The sequence below is a fragment of the Schistocerca gregaria genome, chromosome 7 (genome assembly GCF_023897955.1).
Source record: "Schistocerca gregaria isolate iqSchGreg1 chromosome 7, iqSchGreg1.2, whole genome shotgun sequence".
Taxonomy (NCBI): domain Eukaryota; kingdom Metazoa; phylum Arthropoda; class Insecta; order Orthoptera; family Acrididae; genus Schistocerca; species Schistocerca gregaria.
The window spans coordinates 61,120,173-61,143,356 of record NC_064926.1 but is presented as its reverse complement, the minus strand read 5'-3'; the positions used below and the strand labels follow the sequence as shown (position 1 = coordinate 61,143,356).

The window sequence follows — 23,184 nt, the reverse complement described above, 5'->3', positions numbered from 1 at the left end:
CATCACAAACCGCACGCTTCTACATTTACATCTACTTCTTCATCTGTATTGATACCGTGCAAATCACATTTAAATGCCTGGCAGAAGGGTCATGGAACCAGCTTCACAATAATTCTCTATTATTTAAATCTTATACAGCGCACGAAAAGAACGAACACCTATACCTTACCGTCCGCTGTCTGATTTCCCTTATTTTATTATGATAATTGTTTCTTCCTATGTAGGTTGGCATCAACAAAATATTTTCGAATTCGAAGGAGGTAACTGGTGATTGAAATTTCGTGAAACGATTCTACCGCAACGAAGAACGCCTTGTCTTTAATGTTATCCACGCCAAATCCTGTATCACTTCAGTGACACACTCTCCCCTATAACGCCGTAACACAAAACGTGCTGTACCCCTTTGAACTTTCTTGATGTACTCCGTCAATCCTATCTGGTAAGCGTCCCATGCCCCGCAGCAGTATTCTAAGAAAGAGCGAACAAGCGTAGTGTAGGCAGTCTCTTTAGTAGATCTGTCACATTTTCTAAGTGTCCTACCAATAAAACGCAGTCTTTGGTTAGCCTTCCCCACAACATTTTCTATGTGTTCCTTCCAATTTAAGTTGTTCGTAATTGTAGTTCCTAGGTATTTAGTTGAACTTACGGCCTGCAGATTCGACTGATTTAACGTGTAACCGATTTCAACCGACGCCTTTTAGCACTCTTGTAGGTTACCTTACACTTTTCGTTAATTAGCGTCAACTACTAATTTTTGCACCATACAGATATATTTTCTAAATCGTCTTGTTATTTGTATTGATTTTCTGATGACTTTCCTAGTCGATAAACGACAGCATCATCTGCAAACAACATAAGACAGCCGCTCAGATTGTCTCCTAAATCGTTTATATAGATAAGGAACACCAATGGGGCTATAAAACTACCTTGGGGAACACCAGAAATAACATCTGTTTTACTCGATGACTTCCCGTCAGTTGATACGAACTACGACCTCTCTGACAGGAAGTCACCATTTCCGTCACGTAACCGAGACGATATTCCATAAGCGCGCTTGAAAATATCAGCTTTCCATTTAGAGTGAAAACCACATTTTTTTTAGCCATGAGATAGATATTTCCATTGCAGCGACAGTAGAATGAAATACTTTGTTAGTCGTCTTATTACATCAGTAGTCTATTCTAAGATTACTTTAGGTACAGGTTTTCCATTTCTTTAAAGTTTTCGTTTTGATAAGTTGGTAGCTTATTCCATTTACCTTCATTTGATAACTTTTAAAAATAAGTAAATTTTCAATACCAAAACTTTCACAAATAACAGTGTGCGTTCTCAAATATTTTGGCTCTAACAACTCTGAAGAGTGTGAGATAAATATGTCGAACTGCTTCAACTACAGATAACTCACACATCGTATTGGCCGTGAGCAAGATCAGAGACGATCTTACTCCAAGATAAGTGTTTGGATATTTACATAAACAAAATAAGATCTGTCTATTTTTGGATATTGTCGTCAAAATTTTGTATTCATGCAGTCATTTGTTTCACCAGATTGTACCTAACTGACAAGAGGAATCATTTTATCAATTGTTATTTACATTAATAGTAATAAATATCAGGATAGGTAGCTATCTGGAGTGCAAATATGCTAGCACAAACGGTATTCGTGATGTTCCCTTAAATATTAAGAGGATAAACAAAGTAACAACTCATAAATGCAATAAAAAAAAAGCGCCCCAACAAAAATCGCGAACCGCTCAAGTTCGACCAAAACTGGTATCGGACGTTTCACAAATAGAGAGACCAGCATCGATCAATTTGTAGAAAGAACATAAGCCAAGGACAGTTAGAAGTACTTAAGTAAACCGAATCATAGAGGAGAGCATAAAGGGGAAAGTTGTATTAGATTAGAAGTGCGTAAGACAACGAACCTGAAAATACACAAAAATGGCGCATGCGACCTGAGCGCTAAGTCATCTGTGTCAACCCTCAACATTGCATCATGCCATTCATATAGTTCACAATAAGGAAAAGTGTGTTTTAGGCATGAAGGTAAAAAAAATGAAGGGAGTTGTCGTTACGTCAGAAACTTGAAGCGACGTCCGCCCAAAGCTATTAGGTTTACTGCATTCATACCTCCATGGTTCACCGTGGTGATAATTCCCGTGACGTCACTCTGGCGTGGCCGTCTCCAGTTTCCATAGCGTTGCGTGTTTTGGTTGTGTGAATACGTAGTTATTTCATCAAAAATGCCAGCTTACACTTTTTACGAGTGTATTAATCTACCCGATCGTAATCTGAAGTTTAAATGAATCACATTTCATTCGTAAGTGGAGCCGTTCAAGCAACATTTTCTTTTGTATACGTGGATTATGGTGGCACTTTTGTTGTAGTGGTTTTATTTCTTTCATTTGACTTCAGATTTGCCTTACTTCACTCACTTCTTTCCTTCGTTTCTCATTGCCTTCCAAGTTGCAAAGGCTCAGACATCAGAGCCACACAACTATTCACTGTTCACATTTCCTCCGTCTTTCAATAAATTTTTGGCTAGAACAACCGGAGACAGCGATCATGTGTCAGGAAGTTTTGCATATATGTTGTATGTGCGTTGCTTCCTTTCTAAAGAAGGCTTTGACTGAAAATTGAAAACCTTCGTGAACTCTCTTTTCGTCGTGCCTGCCTTCTGTTCGGCCTGTGAGTAACAATCTGTCCTATTCACAGTATAGTTATTCGCTCATCAAGCTTGTAAATAGTCCACTACACTTCAACAGGAACAAAAATGTACATAATTACAACACCAGAAGAAACAAATGACATTCATTACGCCATAGTATGGTTACCGGTAGTACAAATATGGGATCACAATGCTGCAGCCAGAAGTATTGATCAGTTGCCCAGTGATATACCGCGCCTGATAGACACCAAAGTAAAATTTGAAACAATACAGAAAATGTTTCTCTTTGAAAGTTTCTCCTATTGGGTCACAACCAGAAGTTTTGATCAGTTGCCCAGTGATGAAACGTGCCTTATACACAGCAAAGTAAAATTTGAAAGTAAACTGAAAATGTTTTTCTTTGATAGTTCCTCCTATTGCGCAAAAGACTATCTATTATTGTAATGTGTAAATGGATAGGAATTATGAATTAACATCTGTCAGTCTTTAATTAAAAAATTTAAGAAACTATTAAGTGTTTAGAATGGAAGGATATTTACAACAACAAAAAATAACCGTTCGTATAAAATTAGTCGTTTCACATCATTATGATTTACCATGCAAATCATTCATGGAACATGAAACTAAGAACTAACTAACTGTTGGTATATCACAAAGCGAGGCATAGACATATATTATTTGAAAGCATCAAAGTGAAATTCAGAAATGAAATGAGCGGATGATCTAACTAGACGTACATTCCTCGTATGATACATTTGGTAATTCCAGAAAAACTGTCATTTTACTGGTGAGTAATACACCGAGAAAAGAGAAATAGGCTACTGTTGGAAAATCCAATTAATGATACTTACTCCACAAATATTACTTCTTACGAAATGACGTCGAAAATATGAGTAAAGTGAATCTAAAATCATGGAGGTACGAAAAAAGAAGGGAGATGGCGCCATAGACGTACTCTGTACGTTGGTTTGAAGCCAGATTGCTTTTGATTAAAAAAGTGTTATATCTGTTAGCAGTGTAATACGATATTTGTCAACATATTTCACGACTTCATAAACTCATCCGACGATTTATAATGTCCCTATCATTTTATAACATTGTTTTATTACGTCACAACTGAATCAGATCTGCACAGCTATTACTAAAAAAAAGTCTTGCATGCGTGTTAAAGCAAAATATCCATGTAACGGATTCTAAGCGACTAAGAGTAATACATTCCCTTAATCACACTTACAGTACTTCACAACGCTAGAACATGTTCAAAAATTTTGTCTTTTTTTTCTCAGTAAATTTCCATTATTGGTCACATACTGAATCACGTATCATAGGAAAGATTTCATAGTGAGATGATATGTAAACTACAGTAAAAATTCACTGAAAATGTAATAAAACAATAACTCCATTCTACCTAAAGTTATACCTCCAGGCAGTTCTATTTCTTTACGTTTCGATAGTCGCACACTTTGTTGACATGCACAAATTACAGTAGCATTACTTGCTTCTTTCTCAATCGCACAGGTTTATTGGCTAGCAAAGAACATGTAGGTAAGTTTTTTTCCACACATGACCATTAAAACACTTGCTGAACGGTGAAAATGCAACGAACAAAAACCAGTACCAAGTAAGCAAAAAAGCATTGCTTTCGGAGTTTCGGCTTCACTTGCCATTAATACAAATACAGTAAAAGAGAAATCAAATGGATTACGAAAACATGCTTTTCCCATCACTTCCTACTCTTCTTGGTACTCGAAATATGTGAACAAAAAACAAGTACATTAACGACGCCAAGTGTGTCGTACCACGAGAGCAATCACGCATGAAAAACAGAAAAACTTTCTAAATTGCCTTCCTTACACTACGTTACTCATGTAACCACTGTAATCTTTAGTATTTAAAATGAACAACAAGCAATCGCAAACAGGAGTTTGCTAATGTTTTGGACTATTTAAGATGACGGCCCACTCTGGCTTCGAAACAGCGCACAGTGTACGTCTATGGCGCTATCTCCCTTCTTTCGTGTACCTCCATGGTCTTAGGCCCACTTTACGCATATTTTTGATGCCATTACGTAAACAGTAATATTTCTGGAGTGTCATTCATCTACATCTACATCTACATCTACATGACTACTCTGCAATTCACATTTATGTGCTTGGCAGAAGGTTCATCGAACCACAATCATACTATCTCTCTACTATTCCACTCCCGAACAGCGAGCGGGAAAAACGAACACCTAAACCTTTCTGTTCGAGCTCTGATTTCTCTTATTTTATTTTGATGATCATTCCTACCTATGTAGGTAGGGCTCAACAAAATATTTTCGCATTCGGAAGAGAAAGTTGATGACTTAAATTTCGTAAAAAGGTCTCGCCGCGACGAAAAACGTCTATGCTGTAATGACTTCCATCCCAACTCGTGTATCATATCTGCCACACTCTCTCCCCTATAACGCGATAATACAAAACGAGCTGCCCTTCTTTGCACCCTCTCGATGTCCTCCGTCAATCCCACCTGGTAAGGATCCCACACCGCGCAGCAATATTCTAACAGAGGACGAACGAGTGTAGTGTAAGCTGTCTCTTTAGTCGACTTGTTGCATCTTCTAAGTGTCCTGCCAATGAAACGCAACCTTTGGCTCGCCTTCCCGACAATATTATCTATGTGGTCCTTCCAACTGAAGTTGTTCGTAATTTTAACACCCAGGTACTTAGTTGAATTGACAGCGTTGAGAATTGTACTATTTATCGAGTAATCGAATTCCAACGGATTTCTTTTGGAACTCATGTGGATCATCTCACACTTTTCGTTATTTAGCGTCAACTGCCACCTGACACACCATACAGCAATCTTTTCTAAATCGCTTTGCAGCTGATACTGGTCTTCGGATGACCTTACTAGACGGTAAATTACAGCATCATCTGCGAACAGTCTAAGAGAACTGCTCAGATTGTCACCCACGTCATTTATATAGATCAGGAACAGTAGAGGTCCCAGGACGCTTCCCTGGGGAACACCTGATATCACTTCAGTTTTACTCGATGATTTGCCGTCTATTACTACGAACTGCGACCTTCCTGACAGGAAATCACGAATCCAGTCGCACAACTGAGACGATACCCCATAGCTCCGCAGCTTGATTAGAAGTCGCTTGTGAGGAACGGTGTCAAAAGCTTTCCGGAAATCTAGAAATACTGAATCAACTTGAGATCCCCTGTCGATTCTTACACGTTCGTAAAATACTACACAAAATTCGGCAATTGTTGTGCAACTTCCGTTTCCTTATACACCTGATTTCTTGAAATTTGCTTTTAATTAAAAGAGCGATATAGGTTAGTATTGTAATACGATACCTGTCAACTTATTTCATGACTTCATACACTCTTCCTCCGATTTATAATGTCGCTCTAGTTTTCAAACACTTATTTTATTACGTCGTAACTGAATCACAACAGCACATATCAGCAGTATACTACTGAATCTGAATCAAAGAAGCCATCTTCTAGTCTGCTGTGGCCCCATGGGGTTACGACAATATCTGCTTATATTACGGAAGCGAAAATAAATTCTAATCTTTCAATTGTGGAAGGAAAAAAGTCTACGAGGTCGTTTACGCACATCAGATGGACTCTGGTGAGAGAAGTATTCTTTAATAAAAAACAAGGTAGGTGAAAGAGGAGACACAGAGATTTCGAAACATGGGAAAAATGAAGTCGTCAAGATTAAACGACATAAACTGTGGATTACTGTTAAAAAGAAGCAGCCATTGAAAATGTCCGCTCAAGTTAAACTAGTCAGAAGTTTCCACCTGTATCCAATAATACGACCAATATGGACCTGCAAATCATTCGTGATGAAGAAAACAGGAGTACTTGTGACGAGAAGGAGAAGGCCGGATTTTCCTTAAAATGTTGACTATACAAAAGGTGGACTCTTGTCACATAGAACATCTTAGAGGAAATTAAAGCGAACGCCATTCATGGAAATACGATTATTATGACTGATTTTGTGTTTCATTTTTAGGAGTTTGTGAGTGGCAAGGATCTCAAAACGTGACTGCAGGATTTATGGCACGGCCATTTTCAGTCAAATATTGTTGTTACATTAACAGTATTTTTATTTCTTCAAAGCCATCGCTTGTTTTGTATTATTTACTAAATCATTACTATTCATTATTACTTTAATTTACTACTGAAGTGAATTGAAGTCATAATTCGTCGTAGTAGTAGCTGAAGGGAGCTTACAAATGTTAATAAACCTTTAACGAAGACGATTTATAGCAGTAAACATTTGTGGGGATGACACCTTAAATTGATAGATGCGGGCCAACGTGGAATTACGCATCTCGTTTAGTTATGCAGGATATACTGTTGTTGTTTGACTGTAATATTTTCTGTGCGCAGTCGATGTTTATGATGGAATCTAATTCTTTCCCTTTCTTTCGTTTTTCAGAGAGATTCTCTTCGTTTGGATCCCACACACGTCGGCAATTGTGTTTCGAAAGGGAAGTCAGAGGTAAGCGATCTATTGGGTGACGTTCAATAACAAATACGCATTAAAATTTTCTCCCTTGGTCCTAGTGTCTAGAGAATCCATCTTCAGTAGATAATAAGAGCTGGAACAAATCAAGAGCCTCCTATATTTAGTATTGTAAGTGTATTGCGTCAGGTCGTATATGCCACAGATGTTTATGTTCAAAGGCATTTCGATTTATTGTCATTCTGTCGCACTCCAGAGAAATGACAAATTTGATTTAAAAATGAAAGTGAACATTATGCGAAGGACTCATTCACATAGAGATATGCAATACCATATTTATGACATTGTAGTAACAGTTACCTGTAATCACAGACAGTTTCATTTATGTGTGGGAAAGTATCATTCATATATACAGTGATTATAATTACACTTTCAAAACGCTGTAGAAATAATACTACTGGTTAGAATCACGTCAAATTGCAACGTAATATTATCAGAGAAGGGAGAAAACGTATGGCATAAGAAAAAAAAATAGTGTCAAAATTGATTAATAGATGCCGCTGTATGTGTCAGAATACGCAAATTAAAACACCTGTGATGCTTACGATCCATTAAAATTGGTACAAACACGCCAGGTACACGGCTTTTCCTTGTTTCGAGTCTGCGACGTTCGCCATGACTGTCTCAATGCAGGACCACGCTCTGCTTGTAAACCTGTATTACAAGACATGACTGTGCACACGTCGCTCTGGAGAAGTTCCGAACACTGAACGGTTTATAAAAAAGCGTTGGTCCGATGACTGCCGTGGATCTGGTGAAAATGATTCGGAAATTCGAAAAGACGGGTTCTTTTGGTGTGCAAACTGGTAGAGGGAGGAAACGAATTGATTCGACGTCAGTGCAAGCAGTGCCCACAGACATGCAGGAGGAGACGAGTGGTGGCGTGCAATGTCCGAACATTGGACATACCCGTGAGCGCGGTGCGTAAAAGCCTACGAAGCATCCTTTTTTGCTATCGATTCACAATTATCCATTTGCATAAGTTGCTCCTTGTTGACCTGCCAGCATTTGAAACCTTTGATTTAGAATTTCTTGCTCGCATGGACGTGGACGATGATTGGCCGTGGAAGACTTTGTGGACCGATTAAGCCCACTTCCATCTGACACGATGTGTGAATACACAGAATTGTCGAATCAACCAGTACCACCACTTCATCCTGAGAAGGATGTGGTGCGGGTTTACGGCATGATTCATCATAGGGCCATATTTTTTCGAAGAGACCGGTGCTTCCGGTCCTGTTACCTGTACCGTCACTGGTAAGCGCTATGAGTGTCTTTTACTCAACAGCGTCATTCCATCTCTCCAACAGCGTGAATGTGTGGATGGAATCATTTTTGTGCAAGATGGCGCACCTCCGCATATTGCAAATCTAGTTAAGCAGCTGCTGAAGCGCCATTTCGGAAATGCGACAATTATCAGGAGCCATTTCTCTATAGCCTGGCCGTCCCGATCACCTGATCTTAATCCGTGTCACTTCTGGCTGTGGGGCTATCTGAAAGATGTTGTGTTCAGTATTCCGATTGCAAACTCAGCTGCACTGAAGGTACACATTGCGCAACACATTCTGAATGTGACCCCGGAAACTCTTCGATCAGTTGTGGAACATGCTGTTTCTCGTTTTCAACTTGTCGAAGAAAACGGTAGACAGCATACTGAACACGTTTTGCGCCAGTTACATGGAAATTAATAATTCGATTTGATTTCGATTCATGCTTTTTATGCGGTTTTTGGCCTCGCGAGAATTAAAACCGATGTGATTGATGATTTTTATGCGGTTTTGGCCCCAAGACAATTAAGAACCGATGTGTATGATGCTTTTTATAAAGTTTTTGGCCTCAGTAGAATTAAAGACCGATTTTTCCTATCAGATGGTGGTATAACCTTGCCGTGGTAGAAGGTCTTACGTAACTAACAGTATCACACCTGTACACCCATGCATTCTGAGTAGTACAGTGCGTTTACCGTCAAACGTACACCTTAGGCATTTTTGTATGATTTATTTGCCATTTGCACTCGATCACTATTAAATTACAGAGCCATCTACCGTATAGCTACGTTTTGTAACTATTTATTTTTCTTCTGCCATTTGTTTTCCCCTTTCTCCGATAATGTTCTGTTGCAATTTGACATCATTATGACCAGTGATGTTATTCATAGAGCGGTTTGAAAGTTTAACTATAATCATCCTGTGTGTATCATGTTCATTCAACCTGGGAATCGAGAGTCAAACGGTTTTGGCCTGTTGATATCGATACTGACTGGATACTGGTCACTGGAATTCTATTTCAAGCGATAGTGGCGTGACATGGTGCATTGGAATTCCAGGCCGTATCAAAATCCGTGAAGGATTTCCTCAGGTTAACTTGGACATACAAAAAAAGCGAGCCGAGAACTTCAGTTTATGAATGTGGAAAGAGAAGACTCAATGAAACATTTCCTATTTACTTACTAAAACAAGACTACAACTTATATTTTATGTCTACGTGCCGTGCAGTAATGTGCAGTTACTACACTTTTGATGGATGGAAAATACAACGAACGTTCAAATAGCAAAAGATACTTTATGTAATATAATTACTTTTTATGTGGAGATGGATGTGAGAGTATGTTGAATACTTTATTTCTGCTGTAATATCTATCCCATATAGTAGAGATAAATTATAAAAGGGTGCCTACTAACGGAGAATAGGTGTCTCAATCTTGAATATTATTCTTGAAAGTTATTAGTAATAGGAAGAAACAGTTTCAGAATTTCTAAGTCAATATGGCCTCAAAGAGACTCTGAGGAAATTCACGACGAACCTGCATCTTAGAGACGGCAGCTTACTTCGGTCTCAAGTCGGCGACTAAAAAAATTATTTTCAGCTCCCTACTAGCGCACATATGTACGACACAATATCACAAAGACGAGCTCAGTTTGTCTGAATATGACATTAAACTGCCTCACATATCAGTCGCAAACAAACAAATTTTTGTTACATTTTCAGGTAATAATATTAATAGGAAACATTTCAACATATTCCCGTTGCCTGTAAAACCATATGAGCTAAAGTGTTCAAGTGAAATAAGTTTAAGTAATCTTGTAAAGCCAAAATTATCTTGTAAAGCCAAAATTAAAACCGCAACCGTGGTAAGCCGATATGACTGACACTTTTCAGTATGATGTAAGTTCCAGTGGCTTATAATGGTTTTGGTTTTAATGCTGGCTTCAAACGATAACTTTATTTGACTTGAGCATTTCAGCTCGTATGGTTTTATTATCTTCACATGCAATGTGAATCTGTGTAACTACAACTTATTCTGATGAAGACACCCTTTGTCGGTATCGAAACCAGGATAATGCTATAATATCTGTGCAGCTGGTTTTCTCTTTCTATCCTTCATTTAAAAAACTACTGTGGTTGATTATAAGCAAAATACTAAAGGAACGAAACACTGGACTACTGAGTAGTTTGAATGTTAAACAGATTTACCATGGAATTGAGATTTACAAGGAAATAACTATTGCACTCTTCAAAATAAAATAAGGATAGCTTGCAACACTTATATAGATTAGAAATAGGTGGATTTGCCTCAGATGTGGAACTAGCTATCATTTGGGTATTGTCGTCAAAAAGGAATGGCTTTAATAAGGTGAAAATCCAACGTCAAGAAGAGATTTTATAGAACATTCGAACGTTAAGAGCCATGAGTATAGTCAGTCACCATGTCGCTTGCCACCAATCTTCGCCACTGCTTCACTAACTTCATACATTCAGTAATGTGTATGGGCTTGAACCAGTTAATTTGCGTGTGGTGTCAATAATAATCACAAAAACAAATTTGTGTCCAGAGTCATATTTTCTGTCCTGATCACGAACCTATGCAAGGCCCTCACCTATGTGCCACCGAAACCGAGTATCCTGATGTAAATGAACAATTCTTGCGTTCGAGTGCTTTAAAATTACTTTTGCCTGATGTAAAAGGAGTAGTAAAAGTTAAAGTTAGATAGGATGTCGCTCAAGTAGCCTTAGTTTATTACAAAGTATACTTTTGTAGTAATACATTGCAAAATTGTGTAAATATTTTTGTCTAAAATACATGCTTCACATGTGATAAATTGGCAAATAAGTAAAGTTAATTTTCAAAAATTGTGTGGTTTTGATTTCTATCATGAATGGTTTCTTTTTCGAAGTTAATTGAGCCCAGCTTTGTGTTTTATTGTTTTACAAAGTAAATTATGAACTACTCCAAGTGAAGTGAATGATTGTCTTTTTGGATTAGTTTTTTTTACTGTTATAATCAGAGAGAGTTGACTAGACAAACTGTACTAGTTTACAGGTCCCCATCATATTCTCCACTTATTAGGAAAAAATTGAATTATTACTGTTGCTAAGGAAAACTGATGTATCTAGAAAGCTTAAACAGTGTATTTATGACATTATTCATCTTTATTGGTTTTTTTATGTCAGTTGAAATAAAAGCCCCTTATCCAAATTTAGTTCTGCACTTCATGCAGTAATGTTTCAGTATTTGATTAAGTAATGCTCTTGAGTGTAGCTGTCATTCGTATGAGCTTGGTGCAAAATTAGTTCTTATAATTTACAGACGTGTGCATTATTGGTAACTGCTGCTACACACAGTTCAGAGTGCACTGTCTCAGTTTGTATCCTATTTGCTATTAGAGGGAATTATCAAGTAACTTCAATAACCAATATTCAATTTTCTTAAATGTATATTTCCAAATTAATGTGCCTAATTGGCCTGGCGACAATTCATTTTTTCATTCACTTATGTTTTTGTAACTTCCATTAACTCCCATGGTTAAAGTCTGTTTGGTTGTTTTCTGTTAATTTCACCATATTAAGAATTATAGTCCGATACCTTTGTCCACTAAACACATGAGCGGTCAATCTTAAAATCCTCCCAGAGGGTAACATTAGCTTGTTACACTTCAAGTGAGTGTTATATGTGGCCTTTACCTTGACAGGATTTAAGGTTTGGTTGTCAGGGAAGAGTGACATACGCGCCAGGGTTATATGTGGTGGTGCATGACAGGACGTTCGTCAACTTTGCTCACTAAAATACATATTGTAAGATAAATATTGTACACAAATAATAGTAAGACGAGCACTGAATGTCCAGAAGCGCGAACTTGCAGTAGATCGGCCAAAGTAAGTAACAGAAAACCTTACGAGTCTTCAAAAGACAAAATGTAAAGTGTTAAAAAATTTAGTTCACTAGACGAGAGCACAGATGACACCACGGGACGGCGACAGGCTTATGTTGAGTACCATTTACACGTCGACGATCAAATTCAGATGATGGCCTTGCCACAAATAAAAAAAGGAATGAAAGACGGCATGAATGAAGACAGTGGTTATGTTAACGACTAGATGGATATGTTCAATTTATCGAAAATCTAAAGTGAACCGAGCGAAACACGAGAAGTGGAATCTGAGTATGAGGACAACTTAGAACAAGACAGCGAAAAACAACAAAACATGAACGATTTGTTAAAAATGTTGTGTGCACAACATACTAACTATCAGCTTAAAACACTGGCAGATGTAATTAAAAAATAAAGTGTTAAAATCAGTCGCTACGGTCGCAGGTTCGAATCCTGCCTCAGGCATGGATGTGTGTGATGTCCTTAGGTTAGTTAGGTTTAAGTAGTTCTAAGATCTAGGGGACTGATGTCCTCAGCAGTTAAGTTCCATAGTGCTCAGAGCCATTTGAAGCACATTTGTTAAAATCAGTAAACAGATCGAAAAAGTAGACTCAAGAGTAGTGAATTAAAACTAAAATAGACACTATCAATAACAATGTCACCGCTATGTAAGGACAGATTAATGACACTAACGATAGGTTCGATAACGAAGATTCAAGACATTGTAGAACCTCTGCCTACAACAAAAGCTGATGAAAATGTTTCCGGCCTAAAACCCGAATTATTAAACAAATGTAAAACCGTAATATCTCATTTGAGACAAACAGTGAATGATTCCGCAAATGGAAGTGAGTAAACAAGTGGCAACATGCGAAAAAAAGTGTGAACAGAACACTTCCTAAATTCAAGTTATAGGGAACGACCTTTAACAGAAAACAAGAGAAAAATCCAATTATGTCACTGACAGATTAATGTGTAGCAAATTGCTAGAGGTTGAATAACGATTTGATCTAGCAAAACGGCACAATGGATGGAATCCATTAGATTTTTTGAAAAACTGTGAAAGGCATTTTCCTGATTACATAGCGGACCAGGAAAAGGTCAATGTTGTTATTAGCGCATTAGCTGGTGATGCGAAAAGATGGGGCTTAAATTTGGACACAGAACAAATGTCATTTGGCGAATTTAAACAGAAATGTATAGAGAAATACTGGTCGGAGCAAAACCAGGACTGCCTATGGCGGGAATTTATCAAGGCCATGTTATACAGGTATGACAACAGAGGCAAGAGTTCAATCGAAGAGTTTTGCGAAATGTGGTATCGGAAACTATGCACTTGAATAACAGATGCACGGACTCCGAAATAGTGTGGGAAGTATGGAAAAAGCTCATGAAGGAATCAAAATGTTACGTTGGAAGAAATCACAAAAGCTTCTTGTCATTTGTGGAAAGAGTAGAAGACGAGGACCACAGGAGAGGGTACTATGATTATCATCAAATTAATAACAACCAGAGCAGTAATAATTACGAGAATAATGAACAAAATTAGAACAAATGTTACCGCAGAAATATGATGCAAAAACTGATAATAATTAATTTTTTATTTTATGGTGTTTTTAAATATTCATATTGTTTATGTTAATGGTTTTAATTTCTTTAATAATTTACATTTTAAATATTTTAAAATATTTAATTGTAACTGTTTACGTTTAATTCTTTTACTTTTAACATCCCTGAGTTAAAGTATGTGTATCGCTTTCTAGTATGTATTTTTCATCAATAGCAACATATATATAATATAAAAATGCAGTGAATGAATCAGGCAAAACGAATACAAACGTCTCAAAATGAGATCGACAGGACGTGCAAAATGGCTAAGTAGGGATGGCTAGAGGATAAATGTAAGGATGTAGAGGCTTATCTCAATAGGAGTAAGACAGCTACTGCCTTGAGGAAAATTTAAGAGAGCCACTTGTATGAATATTAAGAGCTCAGATGGAAACCCAGTTCTAAGCAAAGAAGGGTAAGCAGAAAGATGGCAAGAGTATACAGAGGGTCTATACAAGGGCGATGTACTTGAGGACAATATTATGGAAATGGAAGAGGATGTAGATGAAGATGAAATGGGAGATATTATACTGCGTGAAGAGTTTGACAGTGAAAGACCTGAGTCGAAATAAGGCCCCGGGAGTAGACAACATTCCAATCGAACTACTGACACCCTTGGGAGAGCCAGTCCTGACAGAACTCTACCATGTGGTGTGGAAGATATACGAGACAGGCGAAATACTCTCAGACTTCAAGAAGAACACAGTAATTCCAATCCCAAAGAAAGCAGGTGTTGACAGATGTGATAATTACCGAACTATGAGTTTAATAAGTCACGGCAGCAAAATACTAACGCGAATTCTTTACAGTCGAAGAGAATACTTGTAGAAGCAGACCTAGGGGAAGATATTGGAACACGTGAGGCAATACTGACCCTATGACTTATCTCAGAAGAAAGATTAAGGAAAGGCAAACCTACGTTTCTAGCATTTGTGGACTTAGAGAAAGCTTTTGAAAATGTTGACTGGAATACCCTCTTTCAAATTCTGGAGGTGGCAGGGGTAAAATATAGGGAGCGAAAGGCTATTTACAATTTGTATAGAAACCAAATGGCAGTTATAATGGTTGAGGGGCATGAAAGGGAAGCAGTGGTTGGGAAGAGAGTGAGACAGGGTTGTAGCCTATCGCAGATGTTATTCAATCTGTATATTGAGCAAGCAGTGAAGGAAACAAAAGAAAAATTCGTATCAGGTATTAAAATCCATGAAGAAGAAATAAAAATTTTGAGGTTCACCGATGACATTGTAATTCCGTCAGAGACAGCAAAGGGCTTGGAAGAGCAGTTGAATGGAATGGATAGTGTCTTGAAAGGAGGATATAAGATGAACATCAACAAAAACAAAACGAGGATAATGTAATGTAGTCGAATTAAGTCGGGTGATGCTGAGGGAATTAGATTAGGAAATGAGACACTTAAAGTAGTAAAGGAGTTTTGCTATGTGGGGAGCAAAATAACTGATAATGGTCGAAGTAGAGAGGATATAAAATGTAGACTAGTAATGGGAAGGAAAGCGTTTCTGAAGAAGAGAAATTTGTTAACATCGAGTATAGATTTAAGTGCCAGGAAGTCGTTTCTGACAGTATTTGTATGTCGTGTAGCCATGTATGGAAATGACACAAGGACGAAAAATGTTTAGACAACAAGAGAATAGAAGCTTTCGAAATGTGGTACTACAGAAGAATGCTGAAGATTAGATGGGTAGATCATATCAGAAGAAGACGATTGGGGAGAAGAGACGTTTGTGGCACAACTTGACTAGAAGAAGAGACTGGTTGGTAGGACATGTTCGGAGGCATCAAGGGATCACCAATTTAGTATTGGAGGGCAGCGTGGAGTGTAAAAATCGTAGAGGGAGACCAAGAGATGAATACACCAAGCAGATTCAGAAGGATGTAGGTTGCAGTAGGTACTGGGAGATGAAGAAGCTTGCATAGGATAGAGTAGCATGGAGAGCTGCATCAAACTAGTCTCAGGACTGAAGACCATAACAAAAACAACAACAACAGCAGCAGCCGCAACACATCAACCATTTTACGCTTTCAGCAATATATAATTCATGTTAGTCAGATCTAAATAAATTCATTTTCTAAATTATTTTATTCCATTGTCTAACATTTTAATAATCATCGAAAGTAATCTCACTTTTTACTGCAGACTATTTAACCCCAATAAAATTTTATATTTTTTATTCTCTGCTCTACAAGTATAAGTTTTCAGTTTTAAACTAATGTGTCTTAATGTAATTTTCCTGTAATTTTCATCTTTCATTTCTCCTAAGCCTTTTTGTTTATTAGTGATTAGTCCATAAATATTATATTTTGGATAATCGCTTTTATCAAATTCGTTTATCATTGATTTCATATCATTACAAAAAACTTTGGTTTTCTACTTACATAAACTAATCAGTATCCACATAACAGTAATCGAAATTATCTCGTATTTTTGGTTGTATGATATCATAATGAAATCATACTTTCTGCTGTGCCAAATACGGCACCATCATGTATAAAACGTGACAGAGTATCATCATAATTGGAAATTCAGACAAACAATTATTGTGATATTTGGCACATTGTATGCTTGATGTTTATTTCTTTAGTAGAGATGTATTTTTGATGGATTCATGCACATTGTTATGTGGTATGAAGATGGTAGCCAGTACCGAAAATGGTGGAGAATAAATAAAGTTGTAGGGATGCTGGAACAAAATATTATTTTTCCAAATATTCCAGACGTACTGTGGAACCTTGTTTACCTGTATTGTTGAATATCAGTACTTGTTTGTGTCTATTACTGAGTGAAATATGGGAAATGCGAGTTTTATGTTAATAGTCAATTCAGGGTCACATATTTGTAATGTTATACTCATGGCATCAGAAGCCAGACAGGCTTCTTCCAGTTTTAATATTTTTCTCACCCATATTCTGATTCAGTTTGAAGTGTCGATTATATTAATCATTACATGTTTGACACGAACATGTTCATTCTGATAGAACTGATACTAAAGAGGCTCACACATCACTGCCACTCCACACAGTCATTAATTCTGCTTCTTCAGACTGTCTTCAGGAATCTCTATTTTTTGTAGACGTGGCACGAAGGGACGTTTTTCTCTTTCCTCTGATGGAGAAACCATTTTGTGACATCTTGTGCAGGATAATGGTAAGACTAATTTCGCCTTAGAATGTTTCATAAGCAGCGAAAATGCGGTCTTCCACAAGCAGTATCTTCGCCAAGTTACCTATTGTTGGGAAAAATATGTCGCATTGATGTATAGACAAGGTGTAACAGCACGATAGCGACCTGATATTTTTTTCCGATTTCAAAATGAACCATGCCCTCTCCAGCATCAGCGGAGCAATAACGCTACGTTGGTGAGGACTTTGCGGCAGCGGCCACCACCTGTTAACGCTACTGGCACGGTCTGGGAGGGGTGGAGAGGGGGAGGGGGGGAGCGGGATGTGCTCTGGTGGTGTTCCCGCCCCCACCCGCTGTCAGCGACAGGGAGCAGACGCTCTCCAGCCGGAGGTTAATAGACTTGCAAAGTGGAAACCGGGCGCAGCGAGATCCGTGGAGAGAGAAAGCCAGCATGGCTCTTAGCGCCCACCAATCAGCCGAGTCCTCGGCGTGACAGCGCTGCGTTCTGCAGGGAAAGCAGCGCATTAATCTCTGCCCCACTGAGCGCGCATTGTTTCGGACCTCTCCACTACCGAGTCCCGAACTACGGCACTGTTTTACGTAGCACATAATCAAACTGGAGTGCGTCTATAAACACCAATAGGCAGAACTGGTGGTCTATTGATTCACCTGCGAAAGCGACGCCGAAGAACAGGTAGGCTGGGGTGTTGACACCATATCCAACGCCTCTCTAACTATATGATCACGGCAAGGTCATATTTTGCAGAGAAATAACTTATTATAAACTAACTAGTAGATCTGACAACTGCTTCTTATGGTTTTACCAAAACAACAAGAGGAGGACACAATTTCGTCACAAATCGTTTTAGTATGTCTAAAAACACTCGTCTTTGAAAATTGTTTGGAAGTTTCCGAACTAATTCGGGGAAAATCATTTTCACCCTTTTGTTGGTACCAGAAATACATCGTTTCAGAAAGAAACAACAGCTTCTTGCAATGAAGAAATTGGCTGTCTACTGTTTTTCGTTTGGGAATAAGTCAGTACGTGATAAATTAGATAGACTGGAACAGTGAATCATTCGTTTACAGTTTTCTTCCGTCAAATAATCAATTTTTTGACATGCTGTGAGAGACCTGTTAGTGTCTAGATGAAGAACGATGCGACCTTTTGCTCTTTTTTTTAATGGTGGCTCACTATGCTGACAATTAGCGACATTGATTTTGGAAATAATTACTCTAGATCCCTTATTCGTCCATTTTAGGCAATATTTTGAAGCTTATCCTGTCACTTTTTCAATTAGAAACTTTAATACTATGTCCTTGCAGATGTCATACGTGTCAAATAAGTGTCTCGTTCCTTGATACAGGCCGTAGCATCTATTTGGACGTATAACACAGTTCACACCATGATCACAGTCCACATGCTTTGCATATACGATCCAAGACCACTGCATGCCCAAAACCTCATCCATTCGGTTGAACGTCGCAGTACACAGTTTATTCACCATTAACCACTGCCCTTCAGCTGTCCATAGAAGCGTTATAGCAGCTTTTCTGCACATGAAAACAGTTATTAGATACACGACGTCAAACCCGACCACTCATTGTCGATAGTTCTTTCTTTGAATCTTCTACGCAGCGAAAATCATCTGCGTACACATTGCAACTCTGTAGTCTAACAGATGCGTATGCATTTATTAAGTGACAGTAAATAACGCAAGGGGGGATGTTGATGAAAAACACACACTACTTCAAAAATGCACCAACTCCTCAGTTTTGTAGAGATGGAAATGAAATTTTGTCCCATGCTTTACATGAAATTTACACATTTACACATAAAATTCTTTGATTATATATATGCAACGTTTTTCAATGAAATTTGAAGCTTTATTTTCAGAAGGCAATGTATGTTCGTTTTTCTCAGAAAGTATTCAAGAGATTTCTACAAAGATTTCTCTGTTTCATCTCCTTATATGTTGTAAATTCTCTCATGAGGTATTTGGAGTACGTCAAATAAGAGAATTTTTTAATTATAATTCCACAAGCTTACAATCATAATTTCAAAATTTGCTCATGAGACAACGTTTATTAGGTTTACAGAAATATGTGTACAAAATTTCGTAATTCTAGCATTCATAGAATCTGAGTAAAAGGTACATAAACTTCAAAAAACAAACTTTTCAGGTGACGCAATTAAAAATTCAACCTAACTTTTTTCCTTATGTCACTTCTTCAGAAGGCACCAAATTTGTACTGTGGGTCGTCTTTCCTTCAAGGCTTCTCTTCTGGTTTCTTGTTGTCTGTCTTCTTTCCTTTACCAGGTTTTCAACTGACTTTTCAGCTGCAGAGACGCTCTGTAATTCTATTTTTCTCAGGATCTACTGAGCAAAATTTCCTATCTTGAAGCCCATTCTTTCTAATACCTTGATCCTCCCGACGTTCTTATCATTAAATACAATAACTGCATCATAAGTTGCAATTCTGACAGCTGTAGCAGATGCAAATATGTTTTTAGGACATCCTATCCATGTAAGTGAATTTAGAGACTCATTTGGGTTTTGCGTTTTTCCATGAGCACACTTTTTGAGAAGTGCACGATCGGCCAAAGATGATCTACAAAACCAAAGGGTGTGTATCACGGCCTTCTAGATGTATGCTGCACACGTTTGGTTGAAAGTAATACACGGAATCGTTGTTCACTGAGCTGGTATTGAAGTGCTGCTTCAAAATGTGGGCGTGGCAGGGAGACCGTGTCACACTTTTCATTAATTTTCTAGCACTTCGGATGCAAGTTCAACATTGAAACTTTGGGAACTTATTGTCCATGAATTGTACTAACAAATAAAAAATAAATCGAAAATTGACATTTTGGTCAATGTCTTCACCGTCCCCCCTTAAGCTGAAATTGGATGAAGTAATTGACATACATGACCTCCAAAAAGAACGAGGGGAGCGGAACAGACACTTTTTTTCAAAGCCAATAATAACACTGAAGTCAACACGTTTTAAGAAGATAATAATTAGACCTATGTTATCGCGACTTAAGATGGTCCCTTGGACATTACCAAAGTCACTAAATGATTGTTAATAGGATGTATGCTCACCACTGACGGCAATTCATGTTAGACAACGTGTTCCCATGCTGAGCACAAGGTTGGTAAGGAGTCTGTATATTGGGCGTTCCATTCCCCGTCCAGCAAGATTGACACCTGCTGGATAGTTGTTGGTGCATGATATGTGCTTCAACACATTTCCTCTACGAATCCCATACGTGCTACACGGGATTTATGTCGGGAGGACAGGCAGGCCAGTCCATTCGCCGATTATCCTCTCGTATCAAGACCTCGTTCACATTCGCTGTTCGAAGGGATTGCTCATTGTAATCCAATACTATGAAGTCAGGACCGAATACACCACTGAAAATAAGAACATGGCGAAGGAGTACAGTGTTATAATAACGACGATCAGTGAATGCACCGTGTTCAGTGATTTTTTAGGTCAGTAGGACCTTGCAACATTGACTCCCCACACGATAACACCTGAATCACCATAAAGACCATGGCTGAGAATATGAACGATACGGAGATGCTGCATACTCGTATCCGAAAGCGTTAATAGCCCCTGACAGAGTTTGAAACGGACCTCACTGCGGGTCTCCATTTGGCTGGCTCAACGAGTGGTGCAATCTCCAGATCTGTGTGGGACAGTGGCCCAACGTTTGTCTTCGTGGGAACGTGAGGGCAGGCATGTCCCAGTTGACCACGTCTGACCACCAGAAGCGAGGGTCGTCATTCAGTACACCAAGTACACTGTAACACGTGCATATCCCCTTCTGCCAGCCAAGAGCAAGTAATGGGTCCTCCGGCACATTCTGTGTCATCCTGATCCATTGGTCGAAGACAAGCAGCATGAGGACCAACTGCCGTCGTATGTGTAGGATGCCGTTAACACAAAACAAAAGGCTGCATATGGAGTGGTGCCGTGACCGTGGAAGCATAGACCGTCGCATTGTGTTCAGTGATGAATTGAGGTTCTTCACTATCCTTGATGACTCCAGTCGGAATATATGGCGGCTACCTGGGGAGGGTTCCAATATATATAATGTTTTGTAGAGGCACATCGTTGTCACTTTGGTGTCATGGTGTGGAGAACCATCAGGTGCGACCTCCAAGTCACAGCTGGTAGTGTTTCAGAGAAATGTGACAGCAGAATGGTAACTCACGGACATCCTGCGATCTTACGTGTTACCTTTGATACGACAGTTTCGTGGTGACATTTTTCAACGGGAAAATGCTCTTCCATATAAGGCACGCATGTCCGTGTACTGTCTAAATGATGTTGATGTGCTCCTATGGCCAGCAAGACCCCCAGACCTGTCCCAACAAAACATTTGTGGGACCATCTCGTATGTGACCATCGTCCCAGTGCCAATATCCAGTATATCAAGGACGAGTTACAACAGTAGTGAGACTGTAGCCCATGTAAAATTCTACCAGCCGGCTAGCTCTTCCATTCCTTACCGTTATTCTCCAACTACTTCCTCACATCTTCGTTCGATCCTCAGGCCACAGTTAAATTCTTTTTCTCAAAACATACTGAACGATTTATTTTATTTTATTCTGTATTATTTGATCTGTTAACTATCATCAGAAGTAGGACATGTAAATAGTGGTATCACTGTGTTGAACCGTACATTTCTGTCTCTTTTGACTGTGCGATTTGCTTCCTAAATTTTTCATTGTAGACTAAACTTGTCCTCGTTTCCCTTTTTTTGATTTCTGTAACATTCCTATTTCATTTTAAATCTATAACTCACCTCTTCAGGTTTCCTGTTGTTTCTGACACACTGCGCTTCACTCATTAATACCAAATTCAAATTCAGCTCCTCCATTACACTCTCGATGTTACATACCTACACGATTGAGACATACACTAATGAGCCAAACTAACTGGTACAGCTGCCTAATATCGTCTAGGGTCCACGAGAGCACGTTGTATGGACTCGAAGAATGTCTGAAGTAGTACTGGAGGGAACTGAAATCATGAATCCTGCAGGAAAGTCCATAAATCCGTAAGAGAATGAAGGGGTGGAGATCTCTTTTGAACAGCACGTTGAAAGTCATCCCATGTTTGCTCAATAATGTTCATGTCTGGTGTGTTTGGCGACCCGCCACTCAGACGAGTGTTCCTGGAGCCACTCTGTAGCAATTCTGTACGTTTGGGGTGACGCATTGTCTTGGTGGAATTGCCCAAGTCTATCGGAATTCACAGTGGACATAAATGGATGCAGGTGACCAGACTGATGTTTACGTGCCTGCCACCTGTCAGAGTCGTATTTAGACGTATCAGAGATCCAAATCACTCCAAGTACACACTTCCCAAACCATTAAAGAGCCTCCACCAACTTGAACAGTCCCCTGCTGACATGCAGGGTCCACAGATGCACGAGGTTGTCTCCGTACCCGTACACGGCCATCCGCTCGATACAATTTGAAACGAGTCATGTCCAACCAGGTAACCAGTTTCCAGTCATCAACAATCCAGTGTCGGTGCTGACAGGCCCGTGCGAGGCGTGAAGCTTTGTGTCGTGCAGTCATCAAGGGTACAGGAGCGGATCTTCGGCTTCGAAAGTAAATATCGCTGATTTTTCGTTGAATTGTTCGCATACTGACAGTTGTTTTGACCCAGCATAGAAATCTGCAGCAGTTTGCAGAAGGGCTGCACTTCTGTCACATTGAACGATTCTCTTCACTCGTCGTTGGTCACGTTCTTGCAGGATCTTTTTCCAGCTGTATCGATGTCGGTGACTTGATGTTTTATCGGATACTTTGTATTCGCGATACACTCGTGAAGTGATCGTACGGGAAAATCTCCACTTCATCGCTACCTTGGAGATATTGTGTTCCATCGCTCGTGCGCTGGCTATAACACCACGTTAAAACTCTCTTAAATCTTGATAACCTGCCCTTGTAGCAGCAGTAACTGATCTAACAACTGCACCAGACACTTGTCTTGTATACGCGTTGCCGACCGCAGCACCATATTCTGCTTTTTTATATGCGTATTATCCGCGTTCCGCA

The 23,184-nt window shown here is 38.9% G+C and overlaps 1 protein-coding gene across 1 annotated transcript in view; it reads left to right on the top strand.

Annotated features, from left to right (window-relative positions):
- LOC126281899 (semaphorin-2A-like) overlaps positions 1-23,184 on the top strand; it is a 1,266,817-nt gene that overhangs the window by 739,854 nt on the left and 503,779 nt on the right. Inside the window, exon 4 of the mRNA XM_049981222.1 lies at positions 7,121-7,183. Within this exon, the coding sequence (XP_049837179.1) occupies positions 7,121-7,183 (63 nt within the window). The remainder of the gene's footprint in view (positions 1-7,120; positions 7,184-23,184) is intronic.